The sequence below is a fragment of the Triticum dicoccoides genome, chromosome 7A (genome assembly GCF_002162155.2).
Source record: "Triticum dicoccoides isolate Atlit2015 ecotype Zavitan chromosome 7A, WEW_v2.0, whole genome shotgun sequence".
NCBI lineage: Eukaryota > Viridiplantae > Streptophyta > Magnoliopsida > Poales > Poaceae > Triticum > Triticum dicoccoides.
The window spans coordinates 315,390,687-315,414,054 of NC_041392.1; the positions used below are offsets into that span (position 1 = coordinate 315,390,687).

The window sequence follows — 23,368 nt, forward strand, 5'->3', positions numbered from 1 at the left end:
TCAGCAGAGTTGCACAACTGATATATAGTGCCGATTGCCTCGCTCACAAGAAGTTTTTTAACTTCCCCGAGCTGAGCACCTGAACTTCTAGCAGTGAAATTTTTATACTTTAACTTTTTATTCTATTTTCTCATATGAAAACACACACCATGCAGCACATGAACTTCTGGCCATTTTTAATTTGAACTTCTCTGTAAAAAAGTTGTCCTTAACTCCCAAAGCACTCGTCGAATTTGAGCAAATGATAGCATTGGAAAGGATTTTTTTTAACAAATCATGACTAGTTAAGAGCATTTTTTGAACATGCTAAGACTTGTTTTGAACATGCTAAGACTTGAAATGAGAAGAATCTGATTTTTTTTGTATACATCAGACCCTCCGTTTCTTTAAAGTGAACGTCTTGGCTTTATTATTTGGTAACATGGATTTTTTTGTAAATAAACATAGAACCACATCATTTTATAAATTTGAACTTCTAGGTTTTTCAAAGAAAAGGAGAAAATCTTTTTAAAAAAAATCTTTTTGAATTGCTTTGTTATTTTAATTTGACCTTCTCAGAGTTATTTAAAACCATGAAAAAATGTTTTCTAGTACATATATTGAATGACTTTGTTATTTTAGTTTGAACTTTTTGGTTATCATTTTTCAATAACGGGAAAATTCATGGGATTATTTTTAGTACAACGATAACATTTTCTTTGAACTCTCTATTTTATGAAATTTGAACTTCTCAAGTTAACACTATTATAGTTGAAGCTTTGTTTTTCTTCATAGTATATAACCATTGAACTTCTCTGTTATCTTAATTTGAACTTCTTGGGTTTTATTTTTTATGAACAAAGAAATCCAGGTTTTCTTATAAACACTGAACCGCTCCGGTATTTTAATTGAGCTTCTAGGTTTTTTAGAAACAGGAAAATTTTGCTTTTTAAAAAACTTTTTAAACTGCACTATATTTCACTCTTTTTAAAAATAGAGTGAAATTTTTTCCACAAGAAATGTTGGCATTTTGGTAGGCGAACATGTATAGTCTTTCAATTGGTTTGCATGTTGAACAGCGTCAACGTTAAAAACTGAACTTCTCTTTTCTTTTTCTTCTAATAAAAACACACACTATAAATTATAATCTCTGTTCTTTTAATCTCAACCTCTTAGTGCGGATCCATGCCGGCAGTGCGCGATTGTCCAGATTCGTGGAGGAGTAGGGGCTCCGACCAATGTAGCTGACAACAACTGCACCACCGACATTTTTCTTCTACAAACTTCCGGCTTTCTCATATTACTTGAACCTCTAAAATTATACTTATTGAACTTCATGTGGTTTTTGCAAAGAACTCGCAAGCATTTTTTGTTTTGTTGAATTCCATTTTGCTTTCCAAGGCTTTTTTAAACATAAAAAATTTACTTGTTTTCAATGAATTTTTGGATTACAACAAGCACCCATGGAGCATGCGCACTTTGCACAACCAATTTTGAATGAAGTGGCATTTTTTGTGCACTTCTAAAATACATATAACACGGTGCCAAACTACAGAAAAAATACCAAATCCAAACTGCTCCCGTATACATTACCGAGCTCAACCTCAAGCATGGAACCTCAAGTACGGCCAAACATCAAGACCAATAGTCAGGAACCTAAAGCATTATACCACTACTGAAGCTATACGGCCAACTAGCAATTTGCAAAACAAAACAAAACAAATGGAACGGCCAGGTGCTCCATCAAAGGGAACAATTTTTTTCTTTGAGACCACCTCTAATTTGCTGCAAGTCTACAACAATCACAAAACACAACATTTGAACCTACTGTTGTTTTTTCTTCTTCTCCAATATATATTGAACTGCTGAGGTGGCATAGTTGAATGGTTGAGGCACTGCGGCGCCAGCTGTAGGTGGTGGACCTAAGTGGCAGTGGCACGCGTGACCAGGTGCAGGTCGAGACTTCTCCCAGCTGCAGGTCGAGACCTCCCCCATCTGCAGATGGAGCCACTCTAACGCAGCAGCGGCAAGATGATAGGTAGGTCTTTCGAAAAACAAAAGTGAGAGAGACATTGTTTTCTCCTTAGGCATTACACCGAACAACTGTGGATCGCCATCTTTGGCCACTGAAAAACAAAACCCAACAAAGATCAGGCATGGACACTTCGTTGCAGCAAATGGTAGCTTGTGGATCATTTTACCTGTGGATCCTGAGGGGTTGCAGTACAGTTGGAATTTCGTCCGTCCGTAGCTATGGCCTGTGAACTTCGTGTGGCGATGCAGTCGACCTGCAGGAGCATGGTGGAGGAGACCGAAAATGGATCCCTAAATGTGGTGGTAAGCCTAAACACCCTTTTTACATACAAAGAGAAAAAAAGAAAATGTGTGCCGCATGAGAAATGTGGCCTTCTCTGCACCACATGTTGCATTTCTATCTTGTCAAGCTCTGTCTACTGAGCTATGTGCTCTCGACCAAAGGTAGCATGGCAGGAGCAACTAGTACTTGCTTCATCAGAACAAAAAAAGAGCTAATCACAAAAATGCTTCAGTTCTAGCACGCATAATAGCAAACACATAGAGTGCACCCGGTTCACATTCAGAATACATAAAGATTGGCTTTCTGGCTAAGCATCAGCACATGGTACTATGAGTGAACCTCCAGCACAGTTTCCCTAGTGCTATCGAGAGGAGAAAAATGCAGGTAGGTACCTTTGCAGTGGGTGTACCCGTCACCGTCGTAGCGGACGCCGTTCACCATGGGGCACTCGCACACCCTGCCCCGCTACGTGTCCCTGCACACCGTCATGTTCGTCGCCTTGTCCCGCCAGCACCCGCCGTTCTGGTGCAGGCACTCGTTCGTCTCCATGTCTGCAGAGAAAAGCTCATCAGAAGTTCATCGTCGATTCACCCTTCTTGTCGTCCGAAATGAAGGCCTTGGTGCTCACCATGGCTCAGGCAGACTTGCGGCTCGGTCCCCTCCTTGAAGCTGACGCGCACGGCCTTGAGCACCGCCGTCCTCTCCAGCTTCCCTGCACGCACACACCACACAACATGTCAGTTCTTCCGTCGCCGGAGAAATGAAACAGACGGCGCAGCAACGGCCAACGGGCAAACCCACATCTGTACTGGACGTCGTGTATGACGAGCGTGGGCAGGATGGTGACGTCCCCCGCGCGACTCGCGCCCGATCCGGTCCTCCTGCTCCTTGGACAACACGGCATTGTCAGCATCAGTGTCGGGGTCGCCCATGCACGCCAGCACCTTCTCCAGCGACAGCCCGAGCGAGGCCACCACCTCCTCAGCGCACGCCTTGCTGTACTTCTTCTCCTTCATGGAGCACCGCAGCTTGTAGTCCATGGTGAAGTCCCACCACGCCCACGGCCGCCCGCTCTTGTTGGCCACCCGGTGCACGCATAGCTGCCGCAGGTTCTCCACCACCACCTGCTTCCCCTCGTACCCCTCCCCGAAGTCCTCCTGTGGGTCCGGCATGCAGTACCTGCACGCCCAACCACATCGTCTCAAGCTCTTGCCATGACAGGTACCAGAGAAAGCTTCCTCAACCAGCAATGGCGTGCCAAACTGAGAGTAACAAAATCATTTTTTGGGTGTGCCAAACTGAGATAAGAGAGACTGAGAGGGCATCATCAGCACATGAGACTATGGAGAGAAAGAAAGAGCTTCAACCACACATCGACACATGCCCAGAAGCTATTTGGGCAGTGAGTCGAAGTAGGAGCTCACTATTGGCTTTGAGCCAGCTGGTTGCATGAGTTGAACGACATGGAGGGGCTGCATCGAACTGCTGCATCTCCCGCCGGCTCGAGCCACCTTCTCGTGACACCCTTGCAGCCTAGACAGTTAAGTTCTGTGCAGTTCAATCAGTCGACACAGTAAAGTTCAGTTAAGAAAACTGCAGAAACAAGAGAAGAAATGCATCAGTTTTGTACATAAGAAACACAAAATCCGGCAACCACTAGTCGAGGTCGGCGACATCCGCTGCGGGAATGAGATTGCCGTAGCTAGTGGGAGCTCGGGTGTGAGTAGCCTCGAAGAAAACACCAGCAACCGAGTAGATCCAAACAGGACAGCAGGGGTGATCTTGATTCCTCGTCCAAAAATGGCCAAGTTCTGAGTGCGTGGAAGAAGGACGCGGCGGCAGGGGGAGAAGGTCGTGGTGGCAGGAGCAAGAAGTTCGCGACGGCAGGGGAGCCTGAGTGTGTGGCGTCCCGAGTGGCGGCGCTTGGAGAGGTGGAAGAAGGTCGCTCGTGGTCATCCACAGCACGGCAGCAGCGCATCGGGGAGGTGTCCCGCATTGGCGGCGCGCAACAACGGTCCAGGGAGGAGAGACGGGGCGTCATGGGTTTCGGCCAGGAGCAGGGTGGCGGCGGTGGAGTAGGGAGGATGGCGCTCCGGTGGCCAGGGAGCGGGGCGGCGAGATGCAGGTGCGGCGCCCGGTGGGTCACGCGCATCAGGGTGGATCAGGCTGGAGTCGGAGGAGGAGCGCCGGCGGATTGGGAGGTGGCGCTCCGGCGAGAGGGGCGCCGGCCGTGTGGAAGGAAGTGCGGCGGCGACGCCGGTCAGAGGGAAGAAGCGCGCTGGAGCCAGGGGCGGCGGCGGGAGGTGTCGGGAGATCCGACAGAGGTGATGCGGGAGGTGGGTGGGGTTGGGAATGGGCCAATCGGGCTTTTCTTTTTTTGTGTTTTCGGAGTTCGGGAACGTCTCACCGGGCCTATACAGGGCGCCATGATCAAAATAGTTATTCTGATTCTAGTATTAGAATAGTGTTGTCCTATATATATATATAAATATATATAGTGTTACTATTCATCACCCAGGGTGCAGAATAAGTTATTCTTCACCCGAGGTAATCTTACGATCATTTCATAATTAAATTACGTTTCGAATTCAAATAGTTACATTTCCATTGATTAACTACGTAAAATTTGACATAAGAAAATAATAATATAGGTCATAAGACAAGAAAATTTGCAGTTTATGTATATTTTAGACTATATTTTTACATTTGTAATTTTACATAACATAAAATATTTTTTACGACGATTATATATTTTCTTACGGTCCCTTTTTGCGTCGGAAATAAGACAAAAGTTACGGAACGTAAAATTCTAGTGCATTGATGGTAAAATAGAGGGGGGTGAAGAATAAATATTCCTCACCCAGGGTGACGAATAGCGCGAGGTCACTGCACTTTCTTTATCAAGAGCACTGCATTACAGAGACTAGTGAACTTCGTGTCGTAAAAAACTGTACGCAGTGTTTTTTCGTTACTGTTTTTTCTCTAGTTTTTTAACCATTTATCGGAACGAGGCGTATGATATACTGTTGGAAAGCTATGGATTAGGCGCAACTTCGCCATGTTGAACACTTTTCGCGATTCCTCACGGTTTAAGAGCAGTTTTGAAAATGGTGCGGCGCATGACGAGTGGCAGCGAGCGTTTTTTTTGCATTTTTTTCTAAACCGCTCGCCGGAATGAAGCAAACGATACACCGTTGGATAGATATCATCGAGGCGCATCTTTTTCATTAATATTATTTTCTCTAATTCGTTACGGTTTAAGAGCAGTTTCAAATTTACTAAATCGCGGAATTCTGTTTTTCAAAAAAATTCAAATTTTCGGTACTGTTTTCGCTCCAATTTTCTAACCGTTTGTCAAAACAAGGCGTGTAATATATCGTTGAAAAGCTACGGACGAGGCACAACTTTCATATGTTGAAATGTTTTTAAGATTCCTTACGATTTTAGTTAATTTTGAAAATCGTGTGGCTGACGACGAGAGTCAGCAGCCGTTTTTCGCGAAATTTTCACAAACCGCTAGTCGGAATGATTCAAATGATACGTCACTGGAAAGATATCGACGAGACGCAACTTTTTTATTTAGAGCACACTCTATAATTCCATACGGTTTAAGGGCAGTTTTGATTTTACCGAAATGCGGCACTCTGTTTTTTCGCGACACTAAAATCGATGAGTGGACCGCATCAGACAGTAAACTGCACTACTTCAGACAGTAAACCGCACTGCTTCAGACTGCAAACCGCACTGCATCAGACAGTCAAGGGCACTATATTTTTTAAGGGCCCTATATTTTTTTAATTCATTTTTGTTTCAAATGTAGTGTACTAAAAAGTCCTTCATATTGAACTTCTTTCAAGATCAAAGTGCACCGCATTTGCATATATTTTTAAATGCATTTTTAGACCAAAGTGCACTGCATTTGCATTTTTTAATTCATTTTTGTTTTAAATGAAGTGTACCGAAAAGTTCTTCGTAGTGGACTTTTTTGCAAGACCAAAGCGCTGCATTTACATGTTCTAAATGCATTTTTCTTCGTAGTGGAATTTTTACAAGACCAAAGCGCACTGCATTTGTATGTTTTAAATGCATTTTTGTTCTAAATGGTGTATAATTCCTCTAAAAATAATAAAAAGTGAACTCCTCTATACATTTTTTTTACAAAGTGAACTCCTTTGTTTTGCAAAGTGCACCGCAAAGGTTTTCTTAATGAGCTGCATCGGTTTTAACAAATTATACACCATGTCCTTACAAATTTGCAAAAAAACATCGGTCGCGGATTTGGTGAACATTGGTGCGCCACACCCTTTATGAATAGCCAATTCAAAAAATGCTAGCAAAAATCAAAAAAATCTGAATTTATTTTTTTAATATGCATAGTCAACCGGTATACTGCATATGAAGTTTCACGAAGAAATCACATCCGTGATAATTTTGGCAAAAATGACAAAATCAAAGGTAATCGAAGCTATATTAAAAAACACTGTTTAATGAATAGTATGGTCGCATTTGTATTTTCTTCACTAAGAATACCACAGGTATAAATACATCATGAAACTTCACACGTGAATAGAATGATCGTCTAAGGTTCATACGGCAAAATTTCAGAATTTTTTAAATTTCTCTAGTATTTTTTATGAATTTACTATTCATGTGGGTGCGTGCGCACCCATGTTCACCTTTGTATTTTCGAAAAACATCCTCCAAAAATAATAAAAAGTGAACTCCTCTATACATTTTTTTTACAAAGTGAACTCCTTTGTTTTGCAAAGTGCATCGCAAAGGTTTTCTTAGTTTATTTTCTTTTCAGTTTTTTTTCTACACCAGGATTAAAAGTGCACTACATAAAATTAAATAGAATTTCTTGCAACCACAAACTGTACTGCAGCGAGAGGGTTAGTTTTTGGGGGTGACCAAAGTCAACCTGATATTTGAACCGTGTTGTGTGAACCCGAGGAAAAAAAACTTCACACACAAGCCATGAGAACCGTACGCAGTGCCCCAATGGACTGCATCAATTTTTATATATTTTTATATTTTTCTCACACTTTTTTATAATAGCAAATTAAACTTTAAGAATGTTTTATTTACTTCAGTAGTTCCTGGCGAACAAAGACTACGAAAAATACACGTTTCTAAACACACCATTTTGCACTGCATGTCCACATGGTCTAAACTGCATGCTAAAGTCTCAATAGCACCATGTTTCCCCCGGAACTGCATTCAAATGAGTCACTGCAATTTTCATGCTTTACGTAAAATCCCCAAGCACAAAAAGCCCGGACTGCACTGCATGTGCACATACTTCAAACTACATTATTTGAATAGTCTCATCCCAAACACAAAATGAGTCCCTGTAATTTTTATACACAAAATTCTCAAACAAAAAATGCACCATTTGCACTGCTTGTTCACATGCTCCAAACTTTATGCCTTGATTCGAAGGAAGAGTGGTGGTGCCGCGCACAGGAGATCGCCGTGGGCCGGGAGGAGCTCCTGGATGCGTGGTTCGGGTAGGGGAGCACGGGATCCTCGTCGGGGGAGAGGAATTGAGCCAACTCCAGGAAACTTGGCGCATTTTTTCCATAGTGAACTACAAAACAAATTTTAGTGAGCTTCAGTAAAACATCAAATGAACTTCAACAGTTGTTGTAGCTCGCAGACGCACATCCGGGGACCAGCCATGGAGGTGGAGGTGATGAGGGAGAGGAGAACTTGTGGCACTGTGCCATGCCGCTCGGAAGCCGACCTCACGGCGGCAAGCGACGACCTACAGCCCGCCGAATCTCGCGAGGGGGGGTGCCGACGTGCTGCGTGCACCGAGGTAGTGGACTGCACGGGAGCCCTTGGATCGACCGGGGGCAGAGCCACGGCTGCGGGGGCTTACTCTGCCGCAGCTCGTGCTCCTTCCTCTCCGAGGTTGGGATCACCGTCACGGCCAGCAACCAATGGAGGGGGAGGAAGATGGAGACAGATCCGGGGGTTAACCGTCACGGACAGATCCGAGGTTGGGCTCGCCGTCACGGCCAAATCGCCAGCAGCTGGTCGTCGCAAGAAGACCATCTGGAGGGGAGACATGGTAGCGACGGCCCTCCCCATCGGCTGATCCGGCGCATACTCCGCCGAGGATGTGATTTGGTCGGGGCGGCAGCGGGTACTGCTGTTGGGGGAGGGGGCCGGGGTAAAGCCACTGGGGGAGGGGGGCCGGGGTGCAGCCGCCGCGCCGCCGCCGTCTTTTGGCGAGCAGGGCTTGACTAGATCCCGTCGGGATCCGGTGACCCCCGAAGGCAGAAGGTGAGGGCGCCGGGGGAGGGGTGTCTGGGTGCTGCGCATCGCCACGGGAGGGAGGCCGGGGTGCTGCTCGCTCCTCGCTTTGAGGAGGGGCGTCGGGCAGTGTGGGGTGGGCGCGACCCCGGCGGAAGGAAGGAGGTGGAGAGGATAAGGGAAAGGGAACGAGTGGTGGTGAGGAGGGGTCGTCGGGCATCTTTTTTGTGGCCACGGGCGTAGCGGGTGCCGCCGGCGGAATAAGGTGGAGTCGGATTGGGGTCGTGGTAGTGCGGGAGGTGGGTTGGGGGTGTTATCAGAATAAGCTCCCGTGTTATCATAATAATACTTTAAAAGGTGTTATTATAATATACCCATTATATATATATAGTGTTACTATTCATCACCCAGGGTGCAGAATAAATTATTTTTCACCCGAGGTAATCTTACGATCGCGTCCTAAATAAATTATGTTTATAATATAAATAGTTACATGTATATTGATTAAATATGTAAAATTTGGTATAAAAAAATAAAAAAATAGGTTATAAAACCATAAAAATCATATTTTATGTACGTTTTACACTATGTTCTTACATTCGTAATTTTATGTAATCTTACGTTCTCTTTTTATGTATGAAATAAGACAAAATTTACAAAACGTAAAAATACGTTGCATTGATGTCAAATTAAAGAGGGGGTGAAGAATAACTATTCCTCACCCAGGGTGACGATATATATATATATATATATACTAGGAAAAATGCCCATGCGTTGCAACGGGAAAAAAATTTATATAGAAATTACCAAAGGCCTTGCTAGCAACGGCTAGAATTCACCTAGAATGTCACGGGCGATTTCCGACGCCCATTCTATCCTATCCGAATCATCTGAGCTCGACCCGCCACATGGTTCACACAACAAATAATTGATACAACAAAGAGTGGCAGCAAAGAATATCAGAAAAGCATATCATAATAGCAGCAGAAATCACAAGTCTTATTCTATCACTTTTCTACAAAAAGGCGAAGCTCATCCCAGTCAAGAGAGTATGATATAGTGGTATTCGCCCTGCTCTTACACATCCCGAAATCAACCATAGAACATCAACCCCCAGTCAAGAGAGTATGATATAGTGGTATTCGCCCTGCTCTTACACATCCCGAAATCAACCATAGAACATCAACCCCGAGCACTCATACGTCTTCACAAATTATTAAGATTTCTTTGAGCTCCGATAAACAATGAAAATACTGCAGAACTGTGTTTACATAATATGTGTTGCCATTATTTAGAATACCGGCATAGCTATCACTTATTTCTGCTTGCCCTCAGAAACCTAAACCTTCTATGGGTCTTCTGATATGACATCACCAATGTCTTTGCATGCAACAATAAGATTAGTAAAATCTTTCCAATGTGTTCATCATCTTGCTCAATGATATTTGCTTCGAAATCATCATTCTGCCCTTCATGCTCAGAAGAAGAGTGTTGCACATTTTCTATGCTGGTCATAAAGTTTTCCACTTCATTAGGAATTAGGTAATTAAGGCTAACACTGTCCAACAGTTCATCCATCTTGCCATCCGCTGGTGTCTCCTCTCCCTTCTTTGACATGTTAAACTGTAAAAGTATGATAAAATCTAACGCTTTATTCTCTCCGAGCCACTTGTTAAAAGGATATCCATCTTATCAGTGGAGGGGCCCTACCAATTGGGATGTACTGGTATATCTTATATGTAAACATTGGAAAGAATGGCTTCTTCGCATGAAACATCCATAACTTCTGGTCCAAAATATTCACCACTGGAACCCTCTGGCTCATGCATTGACATCTTTCCTCTTTTCATGTTTGCCCATTTGTCTGGGGTTAAATCTAGCATTACGTCTGATGCCGTATCACTATGATCAACCCAATCATTGGCTTCATCAACAAGTTCTCGGCCCACTGTGATGACTCATAAAAAATTGTTGTCTATCTTGCGGAATAACTTATCTGACCTTCTAGACTTGGGCAGATGCAGGATAATGGAATTGCAAGCTTCCGTTACCTCATTAATACTATGTGGTACTAGTTGAAAGAGCTCATGTATTTATGCATACCATCATCATAGAATCTAAAAACTAAAGTACCAACGCATTTCAACAAAAGCTCACTTAAATATGTGGTTGCTACCCTGAGCGTTGTGCCTGACAAACAATATCGCCTGAATGTAGCCTGATATTCATTAATTCATATGCATTTTTCCTGAGAAAATATGAAGTTTTAAGACCTATTTTTTAGATGGCATCGACAGCCACCCTTGACTAATCACCTTGCTAACTCCAGCTGCCTCAACCAAGATAACAACACGGCATGCTAGCTCAAGCCAAGCACCCAGGACGACCGCGCGCACAGTTACTTATCAGGCCAGGCAAGTTACATCAAGCCTCCAACAAAACAGGCCTTGACTCCTGATAGACTTATTCAGCTAGCAAAGAAGGCTCTCCATAACTTCCCCTTGCACATTTGCCACCAGATCTCTGTTCTGTCTTCTGTGTGCAGAATTCAGAATCTGCACCTGCTCTCAATCTGTAGAATTCAGATTCTGCACCTGCTCTCAAGACACGATCTCTCACGGTTATCAATAATTCAAAGCAATGATTTTCCTCATAAGAGAGTTCTTCTCATCATCGACATCAATGCAAAGTAAGAAGGCCTCAATCTCAGCAACATTTGTGTGATCCTCCTTAATCAAAGCTTCTTTGAATGATTGTAATGTTTTTATAAGAAACGATGAATCCTTTTCTGTGCTCTCAGGACCAACACTTCCAACAATGTTTCCAGTAACTTCATATTCTGAATCCTCCTGTAACAAAAAGGAAATTCAATGTAAAAAGGAATACAAGTGTTTGTGTAGACAAATACTCCCTCCATCCCGAATTACTTGTCACAGAAATGGATGTATCTAGAACTAAAAATATGTCTAGATACATCCATTTCTACAACAAATAATTCCGGATAGAGGGAGTATGTGCAAGGCAATAGATTCTAGTGATATAGATCATTTTATCTAGCTTTTATAGAAGTGATGAAAGTGAAATAAGATACTGATATACCACTGCCATCTAGAACTTTTGAACTCTACTATCATTATAATAAGAAAGCAACAGGGCCACACCAGTCGAAGGAAGTTTGCGAGCACCTTCGATATATATATATGGCACCTTGGTCGTTGCAACATTCTCTTGTATTTTGATATCCTTACCAATGCTTCTTGTTATAAACCCAACAACATATCCAGTAGAATCATCTGTCACAGTCACAACACACATCCATCTTTTCTTGAAAGTAAAGATACCAAGAAATATCTGCACTCTGGTAGCATACAACTTCACCTCCTCGCATCAGCAAAGCATTAACGCTCTGAACTCATGTTGAAACATCACAACCAAAACTGAAGAATAATTGACTGCCAGATCTGTCTGTCTTGTCACTTCTGGCCCATTCAGGTTTAGGAGAGCATAGTTCTGTTGATAGAACACAACACAATTACCATCACATATCTTTTCATTTCAAAACAAAATGTAATTTATATTAAGTTATCACAAAGTCGGAAAATAGAGAAGAGTAATAGTTAAGCAAACAATCTAAATACATGAGGGATTCCTCTATGCACATACCCAGAAAGTACCATGTAGGTATATAATCTATCTACGCACATCCATCAATCGCCACATTACAAATTATGGTAACCAGTGACGAGCCGAAGCTATGTAGTTCCATAGTGACCATCTTGTGGTATTAAGATGTTTAGGTGCAGCTGCATAATTTTTCATTGTTTGGCCTAGATCCTCTTGGTGCATGTTTTAATAAACACAAATTCTAATCAAATCTAGCAGAATATTTGGATAGAGTAGAGAACCTTTTGAGCTCAAGCTGCTACCCAACTCATACAAAATTAAACCCAATTGATCAGTCAAAACGAAAAGTACAATCATCCGAGCATGAGGTATAGAGTAGAGCACCACGAAATCCTAGGTTACCTCTTCCAGCCGTCGTATACGAGCCCCTTTCCATCCTCCTACGCACTCTTCTTCGGCACCCCAAGGCCGCTGCCGCTTTGGTCACCTCTCTGGCTCCCCTTATAACCTAAGCGGGCGATGACGAGGAAAGGAAATAGAAATCGAATCTATTCAACCTATTGTAGACTCACTATAAAAGTATAAAAGAACATATGCCTTGACTGGAAATTGCAACTATAATTATTAAAATAAATGTTCACATACATAAACTAATCAGACCATTAGGCAGTTGATTTTGAGTGAACAGAACACCCTCCTTAAGCGATTAACAGTTTCTCATGATATCTATGGTATAATAGAATAAACAAACCAAAGAAAAGCTATATATGATTACTAAAAATTGTTGTTTTCTATCAAGAAAAGTGATGGTGTTGTAGCAAGATGATCTAAATGTAAATCAAATGGAGCTGACTTCTAAACCTGCTTCTCGCGCCTAGCTCGTCTAACAGTGGAATATGAGTAGCACATTTGTATGCACAACCGCATTGCAGTAGCTAAAGGGGCTTGTCCCCCTCTCCCTCATGTCATTAGCTATCAATAATCATTACCTAGTTAGCCATTTGTAGAACAAGGTAAACACAGAGAAAACAAGATGGATTAATTCCTCATAGATGAGATGTATCCTCTCAGCATTACTCAAAAAAGGATACCTGATAGATGAGATGTATACTCTTAGAATTACTCAAAATCACCGAGTTCACTTTCACATACCTCAAGATTAGGTAGAACATTATATCTCTAATTATCCTCTACTCAAAAAGCATTTGAATTACTTGCAAAACCTGCCATCACCAAGACATCAACACTTGTAGCAATAGACATCGTATATTACAATATATATCATCGGCTCATCTCATGTTGCCTAAATCTACATGGACCAATCAAATAATTGTAGCCATATGAAAGAAAAAACCGAAACAGTTCAAAGAAAGGCAAAGAATCTTCAGGCTCTATAGCAACAATGGGATTGCTCTTATTTTTGACAAACTCCTTTTGTGTAGAAGCAGTCAATCATGTCTAAAAAAATCTGGAAACAGCTAGCAGGCTAACAAATATGGCATTATTACTGCACATAACTGAATGCAAATTACAGTAAGGGGCATAACCTGTGAAGATGGCCATCTGTCCTTGTTGCTGCAACTCAACGAACATGTGAAAGGCACACCTGCAGTAGGAAGATTCAGCAGCCACATGCAACAAGTCAGGAGTCGTGTATGAGTAAATCAGAGAAAGGAGAAAAGATGAAATCCAGAACATAAGCGGGAAGAGAAATTAGATCCTTTTTACATCAAATCAAGGCTAAAAACATGTTGAAACATACCATTGGGTGTCTAAGGATTTATGTTTTCCAGACCAAAGAAGAAAATGATCTAGTTTTAAAGAGGAGAGTGATTACCCTACCTCCAATCATCAGGGGCGTGCAGCTCTGAGTAGGGGGTCGATCCGGAGAAACCAGCGTGCACCAAGCCACGCCGCCTCAATAGGAGTTCCTCTCCCTTCCCTCCGGCCGGTCACCGGAGCCGCCGCCGCCGGCGACTGCCTCCCTCACCTTGTGCCCCTTCTCCTCCTTCCTCTCTCCCTCACGCCCTGGTCTCTTTGCATCAGCAGGACACCGTCGCCACCGGAGCAAGACGCCGCACCCGCCGCCAGATCCATCGATGCCGCGCCCGGATGGCCGGCGCGGCACCAGATCGAGCGCCTGGCAGTTGGGATCGGGAGGCGAGGGAGAGGAGAGCCCGTTCTCGTGTGTGTTTTCTGGCGTGCTTTTTTCAATTTAGAAAGGACCGTGGGTTGAATACGGTAAACTATAAGGATTTATTTGTAAAATGTTTGAACAAAACGTTTTCTCACTTAAGAAAGGACTGCGGGTTGAATACTACAAAACAGAGGGGCTTTTTGCCAAAGCGTCGACGATGTACGACTAGAAGTAGTAATTGCTTTATTAGTAGGGAAAGATATATATATATATATATATATATATATATATATATATATATATATATATATATATATCAATTAGGCTTCAAGTGCATATTTGTTAGTTAGACATATGGTTAAAATGTGGCACTAAATATGAGTAGTAAGTACTACAGTAGCAGTACTAGTATACGTCCGAGAAATTATTCACCATGTCCACCCATTGAATTAACGTGACAACACGTTGCGCGTGAGGCGACACAAGAATCCCGATGGCGTGTTCGGGTATTGTGGACTTCATATCTGTCAAAATGTTTCATCATTCACTTAAAATAGACGATTGATCATACATTGAGTACTCCCTTCGTCCGGATATACTTGTCATCAAAATGAATAAAAGGGGATGTATCTAGACGTATTTTAGTTCTAGATACATCTCTTTTTATCCATTTTGATGACAAGTATTTTTGGACGGAGGGAGTACCATATAACTGTAATTAACCGATGCAAGTCCAAGAAGGATTGGCCCGTGCTGCCGGCTGGCATCAAGTTCAAGCCCACGGATCAAGAGCTGATCGAGCACCTTGAGGCCAAAGTGAGTGCTGACAGCGCGAGATCTCATCCTCTCATCAATTTGTTCATACCAACCATCGACAGCGAGCACGGCATATGCTACACCCATCCTGAGAAACTTCCAGGTAAGACACCGATCGGCCGTCTACTTGCACAAACATATTCCTTTGTTTATAGCTCTATTTTTCCTTTTAGACGTAGACCCGTGAAGCAATTACAATTTGAAAGTTAATAAAAAGTGAAACAAGTGACTGCAACATGCCAAAGATGTTGTGAAAATGCCAACTACATACACTAAAACCTGTATTCGACAATACTGCAGGTATCACACTGAATGGCCTAAGCAAGCATTTCTTCCAGCGCAATTCCAGGCCGTTCAAAAGGGGCACGTGGATGCGTCGCAAGATACAGTCGGAGTGCAGCATGCACGCGATGTGGCACAAGACTGGCAATACCTTGCCGGTGATGGTCAACGGCCGGCAGACGAGCAGCAAAAAGGTTCTGGTGCTGCACACCAATAAGAACTTCGGCCAGCAGAGGACCAACTGGGTGATACACCAGTACTACCTTGGGGACCTGGAACAAGGGAAGGCCCGGGAGCTGGTCCTCTGCAAGATTTTAAACCAGACGAACACTAGCGCCAGGACTAAAAAGATTATAAGTTAGTTTGGTATTGGTACCTGTACTACCTTGTCGTCCGCAAGTTGGTATTGTTGTTAACGATTTTTCGGTATGAACTTGGTATTTGCTTCCAACCATCATGCCGAGGGTCGACATGGATATAAAGCTGAATCATTTGTTTCGAAACGAATTTTCAGGCACCTGATTTTTATTTGATGGGTAGCATAAGCACATGTCGTTCGAATTCCCAGTTCTCCAAATTTTTCGACACAGGTGCTTGCACTTATTATCATGATGAAAAAACAATATACCTACTGCATCCCAGTTATTAATCTGTACTTGCAAAATTCTCTCGTTTATTGAGTAGGTATATTGTCTTTTCAGGTCGAGCAAGTTTCAACTGGGTTGTAGACTTCCCAAGCTTGGTTTCGTTTTTAACAGGCCCAGCCCATGACGACAATGGGACACAAAGATCCAGCAGGTATCTACTGGCCTCTGGCCCACCAGCGTTAGTTATATTTTGTCTTACAACATCCGCATGCAATTTTTTTACTGAATCAAACACACAACCCAGTTCTATTGTCCTCTTGAAACGCCATGTCCTACTTCCATTTTATAATCTCTACCTATAGTTTTACTAGTTCATATACACATATCGTTATATTGAAAATACATAAAGTTCCCTTTTCATATTTATATCCTTATTTTTGTTGTTGTTTTCCCTCCCAGCGCTGATCTTTTTACCACTGGTTTTCCCTTAAACCAACTCAATTGTCCCACCTCTTATATTCTTACAAAAACAAAACGATTTTTTGGCAAATCAGTAAGTTCTTAAAAATGTTTATCATTTTGGGATTACAATAGTTCAGAATCCACCGAAATATGCAAAATAAGGATGAACTTTTTGACCGTGGTCCTTGGCAGAAAATGGGATGTAATAAATTACTTAAGAATTAGCAAATGGGCTGCAAATTATTCAAAAAGTAGAAAATGGGCTCTATGTTGTCTGCCATAGATTTGGAGGCTGACTTGTGGGCCTACTAAGTTCACGCGTACACAAGGTTTCTCCAAAAAAGTAACTTAGTCAACAATCGACTCTACCAGCGTTAGACCGTTAGATGTCAATCTAACGACAATCGTGCTTCTTCAGTCTCTTATCTTCCTACTCCAGCCTCCCAAACTAGCTCCGGCGGAACCGCCTGCTCCCACCACCCATGGCCGGCTGTGCTATCGGGCAGGCCTCATGGCCCCACCATACTCGCATCCCTGGCCTAGCTATCCCTCTACTCACCCACACCTCCTGTTATTTTCTGTCTACGGCAGCCAAACCAGTCAACCCTCGTACTCCCCACCGTGTGGGCAGCCACTGACGTGTCTTCCCCGGCTCCATGTCGTTCCCTTCGTAGGCCTCACTGTTGTCCACCGCCCTGGTGCTCTCGGCGCGGCGTGGTCAACGAACGACATCCATCGGAAGTGGACTGTACATGGAGAGGTTGACAGCTAGGTCCATGACCGCACACAAGGAAATGCCTCCTTATTACACGCAAAATAATGATTCCTTCACTTGACATCTGGGACCCACCGGAAGGGCATCTGTCTTTCACGAAAAAACGTTCCCACCGCTGACAGCTCGGACCCACCAGCTATATCTTCGCACGCAAGGAAGTGCTTCCTTATTACGCACAAAAAATGAATACTCCCTTGCTAGCTGGGACCCACCATATGGAAGGCTGACTTGTGGGCCTACTAAGTTGACGCGGACGGAGGGCTCTGTCAACTTAGTCAATATGAATGATTCTAGCTCTAGTGACCGTACGATGCCCATCCAACTGCCATAGTGCTTCTTCAACCTCTTCTCTTCTTGCTCCAGCCACCCAAAGCAGCGCCAGTCGTGCCACCTGCTCCTGCCTCCCGTGGCCGTCTGTGCTGCCGCGGAGTCCTCACCGCCCCCTACTACTCCCACCGCTGGCCAGGCCATCCCTCTACTCACCCACATCCCCTGTTATTCTGCGGCGACGGTAGCCTCACACCGCAGCCGAACCGGTGAACCCTCGTACTCCTCTCCAAGTGGGAATCCACTGCCGCGTCTTCCCCTGCTCCGCATCGTCCCCTTCCTAGGCCTCGCCATCGTCCACCGCCTTGGTTCTCTCGGCGCGGCTGTCATAAGTCCATGGACCGAACCCTTCCTAGCATACCTTAATAGGCGGGAGCTCCCTGATGACCAGAACAAGGCCCGTCGCATAGTCCGACGCTCCTAAGCCTACAAAGTTCACGAAGGAGAACTCTACAAGAAAAGTACTATTGGAGTTCTTGAAAGATGTATCTCTGAAGAGAGGGGTGACAGTTCTTGGCCGAAATACATGATGGTCTCAGTGGGCACCACGCCACAGCTCGGGCCCTCGTAAGTAAGGCCTTCCGTATAGATTTCTTTTGGCCCATGGCCCGAGCAGATGCACAGGCCCTCGTGCAACGCTGTGTCGGGTGCCAGTTGTTCACCAATCAAAGTCATATGCCGCCCATTGCCCTAAAAACAATCCTCATTACTTGGTCTTTGATGGTCTAGGGGCTCGATATGGTCAGACCCCTTAAAGGGGGAAGCCACAAGAAGAAATATTTGCTGCTTATGGTGGATAAATTCACTAAGTGGATAGAGGCCAAACCAATCAAAACAACTGAAGCTGGGCCGGTGATCGACTTTATATCCGGTGTTGTACACCGTTATGGTGTCCCGCACAACATTATTATTGATAATGGCTCCAACTTTACAATCGATGATATGAAAAACTGGTGTGCTAACCAGGGCATTAAGCTTGATTACACCTCCGTATATCACCCTCAAACAAACGGTCAGGTTGAACGGGCTAATGGTTTGATAATGAGCTGCATTAAACCCGGACTAGTGTTATCCCTACGGGAGTCAGATAAACACTTGGTCAAGGAACTTGATTCCGTACTCTAGGGACTGTGGACAATGCCTAATCGAATGACCAGATACACACCCTTCTTCATGCAATACAAAAAAAGACACATCCGTGACATTTTGGGCCGAACGAATTTTTTCCTGTCATACTTATGACACTTCTATGACAATAATTGTGACAAAACCCGGTATCATCATAGATGTGGTGGGGGCCTACTTCTATTAAAAAATCATGACAGAAAATGGGCTTTTTGTCCTGGGCGGGCTGGAGACGCAGCTGCATGACATTCTTTGGGCCGTCCATGACGGGAAAACCGTGGTAGAAGCAAGGGCGAGGAAAATATCGGGGAGTTCCCAGTTATGGTGGGTGGTCGGGGGCCGAGTGATGCGCATTTCTCTCGTACGTACGCGTGTGTGTGCGGGGCATTGGGCTCTAACTGAACCCAAGCGAGGCGTTGGGCTCTAACTGAACCCAAGCGATTGCACTGCAGGCTACGCGTTACAGAACCCGAGCGATCGATCGATCCCTTGCTATTAACTGAACCCGAGTGTGATTCCTTTGCTACTACTGCTAACTGAAGCCAATCAATGCTGCCTCTGGATGAACAGTGAGCGTTGTTGAGGGGGTTTGGATGAACAGTTCCCGGTGGGGGTTGGATGAATAGGACCCCGTGGTAGTAGAGGTCGTTGCCGCTGGATGAATAGTACCCCGATCGATCGAGCCAGTTGATGAACAGGACCCCGTGGAGGGCTGGATGAACAGGACCCGTTGGAGGGTTAGTTAAACAGTAGCCGGTGGAGGCTGGATGAACAGTAGCCGGTGGAGGGATGGTTGAACAGTAGCCGGTGGAGGGCTGGATGAACAGTAGCCCATGGAGGGGTGGTTGAACATGACCCTATGGAGAGGGCTGGTTGAACAGTAGCCGGTGGAGGCTCGATAAACAGGTGCCCATGGATGAACAGTCGTAGGTGGAGGCTGGAAGAGGTCGACGGTGGATGAACAGTAGCCCGTGGAGGCTGGAGGAGGTTGATGGTGGAGATGAACAGTATCCCGTGGAGTCCTGTTTTGTGGTACACCACACCCCTCCTGATGAAAAGGACCCCCGTTTCGACCGTAGCGTTCCAACACGAGTCTGTTTCCTCCGTTTCGCGGTATACCACACCCTCCTGATCAGCAGGACCCCGTTTCGACCATAGGAGGTCTGTTTCCTCCGTTTTCGGTACGCCAGGCCCCTCCCGATGTACAGGATCCCGTTTCCATCATGGCCGGTTGAACACAAGGTTGTTTCCTCCGTTTTGCGGTACGCCAGGCCATCATCGGCTGTTCCGTCCAAGCCAGTTGGCTCCCGATGAACACGACGACGCATTCCATTCCGACCCAGCCGGTTGGCTACCCATGAACACGACGATGACGCAGTTTCTCCGTTTCGACCCAGCCACAGCCATGTACATGAGCCCTGGCCGTACGTATGCGCGACTAGGCATTTGAGACCCCGCCCATATGTACGTACGTGGCTGTATTTTATTTCTTGCACCCTGGCCGCTGTACATACGTGTACATGCTACGTTCACGCCTCTACTACGACACGTGCCCTTCCTTGCACGGCCATGGTTCATCGCTGCAGCCTGCAGATAGACTGATCGACCAGTATGGACGTACATGTTCGCGACCAGAATGACAATGCTATGTACACTTCGACCAGGTGGATCCCGACTGTCACGCACTTCCTTGCGTGCGAAGATGTAGCTAGTGGGCCCCAGCAGTCAGTTGGCGAATCGTTTTTTTACCGTAATATGGACGCACTTCCTTGCGTGCGAAGATGTAGTTGGTGGGTCCCAGCAGTCAGGGGGCGAATCATTTTTTTTGCCCGTGATATGGATGCACTTCCTTGCGTACGAAGATGTAGCTGGTGGGTCCCAGCAGTCGGGGGGAAACGTTCTTTTTTCGTGAAATACGATAGCCCGTCCGGTGGGTCCCTGCTGTTAGGTGGAGGAATAATTATTTTCCACGTAATAACGAGGCACTTCCTTGCTGCAGCCGTGGACCCAGCCGTCAGCCTCTCCACGTACAGTACTCTTCCGATGGAAGTCAGTCATTGACCACATCAACCACACCGCGCCGAGAGCACCAAGGTGGTGAACTATGGCGAGGCCTAGGAAGGGGACGACGCAGAGCCGGGGAAGTCGCGGCAGTGGATGCCCACGCGGAGAGGAGTATGAGGATTCACTGGTTCGGCTACGGTGTGAGGATTCCATCGCCGCAGGGTCGGGCCAGCGGTGGGAGTAGTATGGGGCTGTGAGGCCTCCGTGGCAGCACAGTCGGCCACGGGAGGCAGGAGCAGGCGGCATGACCAGCGCTGCTTTGGGAGGCTGGAGCAAGAAGAACAGAGGTTGAAGAAGCACGACGACCGTTGGATAGACATCGTACGGTCACTACAACTAGAATCGTTTATATTGACTAAGTTGACAAATCTCTCAGTACGTGTCAACTTAGTAGGCCCACAGGTCATCCACCAAAATTGTGCGCCCAGATGTCAGGGGGAGGAATCATTTTTGGGCGGGTGAAGCTAGAATATCTGAGATTGAAGAAGAAGCACGACATCCGTTGGATAGACATCGAATGGCCATTGTTGCTAGAACCGTGTGTTGACTATAAGTTGATAAAGCCTTGCATACGCGTCAACTTATTTTTTAGGGGATGCGTCAACTTAGTAGGCCCACAAGTGTGTGGCAGAGAACTTATAGTCCATTTGAGATTTGTAAGAATGTACATCCCATTTTTGAATTCTAATGGAATTTACTACAGCCCATTCACAGTTTCCGATAAAATTTCCCACATTTTGATGGGATCCGAAATATTTTTATCCTGAAGTTTCTAGTCAGATTAAATACAATTTCAATATAAATTTGTCTTACGTAAAAATCCAACAAAACATTGCGTGCGCAACAATTAATGGAATTAAAATTTTCAAAATCCAAAAATAATATTTTATGAACTAATTACGTGTTTGGTGCATTTTTTTATAGTTACAGCCCAATTTTATAATTACATCCCATTTATCATTTCTTAAAGCCCATTTTCTTGTTAAGCCTAATGCATCCCTCCTAGGAAAGATTTGCAGCCCAACAGGGCGGAGAATATCAAGTTGACCTTGCCTGGGTATTCCTCAAACAAAGTATAGCTGGGCTAGCCATTTTCAGCTTGAAAAAAACTAATATCTGGGCTGGATATCTGGCCTGGGCTAGACGGGCCACAGCCCGCCCACTTAATACCCTGCTCTCCTCTAAACAACAATGAAAACATCGCTCAAGAAAAACTCTGCACTGCTCACACATCAAAAACACAAATACTGCTCGAGCTGCTTGGTCCCAGCCTGCAACACCCACAATGCGGCTATATCTCCCACGTGCCGGGGCACGACTTAGAGGCATAGCCGCATGGTAGGCTTGTCGCAAGAGGGGTAATCCTCACACATCCCATGTACTGAATAAGGAAGGGATAAAGAGTTGGCTTACAATCTCCACTTCACACAAATACAAGTTAAACATACATCATCCAGAATACAATCAAGGTCCGACTATAGAACCAAAATAAAAGAAGACAACCCCAAATGCTAGATCCCCGATCGTCCCAACTGGGATCCACTACTGATCAATAGGAAACGAAACAACACAACGAACAAGATCTTCATCGAGCTCCCACTTGAGCTCGGTTGCGTCACCTCCACTGGTATCATCGGCACCTGCAACTGTTTGGAAATATCTGTGAGTCATGAGGACTCAGCAATCTCACACCCGCGATATCAAGACTACTTAAGCTTATGGGTCTGAAAGGGGTAGTGAGGTGGAGCTGCAACAAGCACTAAGCATATATGGTGGCTAACTTACGCAAATAAGAGCGAGAAAGAAGCAACGCAACGGTCGTGAACTAGAAGTGATCCTGAAACTACTTACGTTCAAGCATAACACAAGAACCGTGTTCACTTCCCAGACTCCGCCGAGAAGAGACCATCACGGCTACACACGCGGTTGATGCATTTTAATTAAGTTAAGTGTCAAGTTCTCTACAACCGGACATTAACAAATTCCCATCTGCCACATAACTGCGGTCACGGCTTTAGAAAGTTCAAACCCTGCAGGGGTGTCCCAACTTAGCCCATCACAAGCTCTCACGGTCAACAAAGGATATTCCTTCTCCCGGGAAGACCCGATCAATCTCGGAATCCCAGTTACACGACATTTCGACAATGGTAAAACAAGACCAGCAAAGCCGCCCGATGTGCCGACAATCCCGATAGGAGCTGCACATATCTCGTTCTCAGGGCAACATCGGATGAGACATCCTATGAGTAAAACCAAACCTCAAGTTTCCCCGAGGTGGCCCCACAGTCTACTCGGTTCAGACGAACACTTAGAGAAGCACTGTCCCGGGGGGGGGGGTTAAATTAAAATGACCCTCGGGTTGCCCGACCCAAGGGAAGGGTTATAGGTTGTTAGGCAAATGTAAAACCAAGGTTGGGCCTTGCTGGAGGAGTTTTATTCAAAGCAAACTGTTAAGGGGTTCCCATAACACCCAACCGTGTAAGGAATGCAAAATCAAGGAACATAACACCGGTATGATGGAAACTAGGGCAACAAGAGTGGAACAAAACACCATGCATAAGGTCGAGCCTTCCACCCTTTACCAAGTATATAGATGCATTAATTAAATAAGA

At 44.8% G+C, this 23,368-nt stretch overlaps 1 protein-coding gene and 2 long non-coding RNA genes across 8 annotated transcripts; all 3 read right to left on the reverse strand.

Moving 5' to 3' along the window:
- Nucleotides 1-1,538: 1,538 nt before the first annotated feature.
- Nucleotides 1,539-4,666, reverse strand: LOC119330599 (vacuolar-sorting receptor 3-like). Of its 6 annotated transcripts, none has more exons than XR_005160172.1 (5): nt 3,721-4,666; nt 3,098-3,475; nt 2,925-3,008; nt 2,181-2,847; nt 1,539-2,105 (listed from the first exon to the last, which is right to left on the reverse strand). XR_005160172.1 is itself a non-coding variant. In XM_037603713.1 (5 exons), coding segments are annotated over exons 1-4 (465 nt in total). In that variant the 5' UTR covers nt 3,633-4,666; the 3' UTR covers nt 1,539-2,105; nt 2,181-2,846. The 6 variants fall into 6 exon arrangements, 2 of the variants coding, with proteins under 2 accessions (XP_037459610.1, XP_037459611.1); XR_005160171.1 differs by having other exon boundaries at nt 2,181-2,267; nt 2,689-2,847; nt 3,098-4,666; XR_005160173.1 differs by having other exon boundaries at nt 2,181-2,304; nt 2,689-2,847; nt 3,098-4,666.
- A 2,818-nt stretch (nt 4,667-7,484) lies between these two features.
- Nucleotides 7,485-8,792, reverse strand: LOC119330265. The gene is made up of 2 exons (XR_005159985.1): nt 7,962-8,792; nt 7,485-7,886 (listed from the first exon to the last, which is right to left on the reverse strand). It is a non-coding gene; the product is annotated as an uncharacterized LOC119330265 (long non-coding RNA).
- Nucleotides 8,793-11,084: 2,292 nt separating this feature from the next.
- LOC119332156 lies at nt 11,085-12,717 on the reverse strand. Its single transcript, XR_005160833.1, has 3 exons — nt 12,584-12,717; nt 11,899-12,067; nt 11,085-11,406 (listed from the first exon to the last, which is right to left on the reverse strand). It is a non-coding gene; the product is annotated as an uncharacterized LOC119332156 (long non-coding RNA).
- Nucleotides 12,718-23,368: the final 10,651 nt, after the last annotated feature.

What these genes read in the sequence shown, in the direction of transcription:
- LOC119330599 (XM_037603713.1), bottom strand. An exon ending in ACACGACGTCCAGTACAGAT is followed by an intron (nt 3,009 to 3,097) that starts GTGGGTTTGCCC and finishes GTGTGCGTGCAG; the next exon opens with GGAAGCTGGAGAGGACGGCG.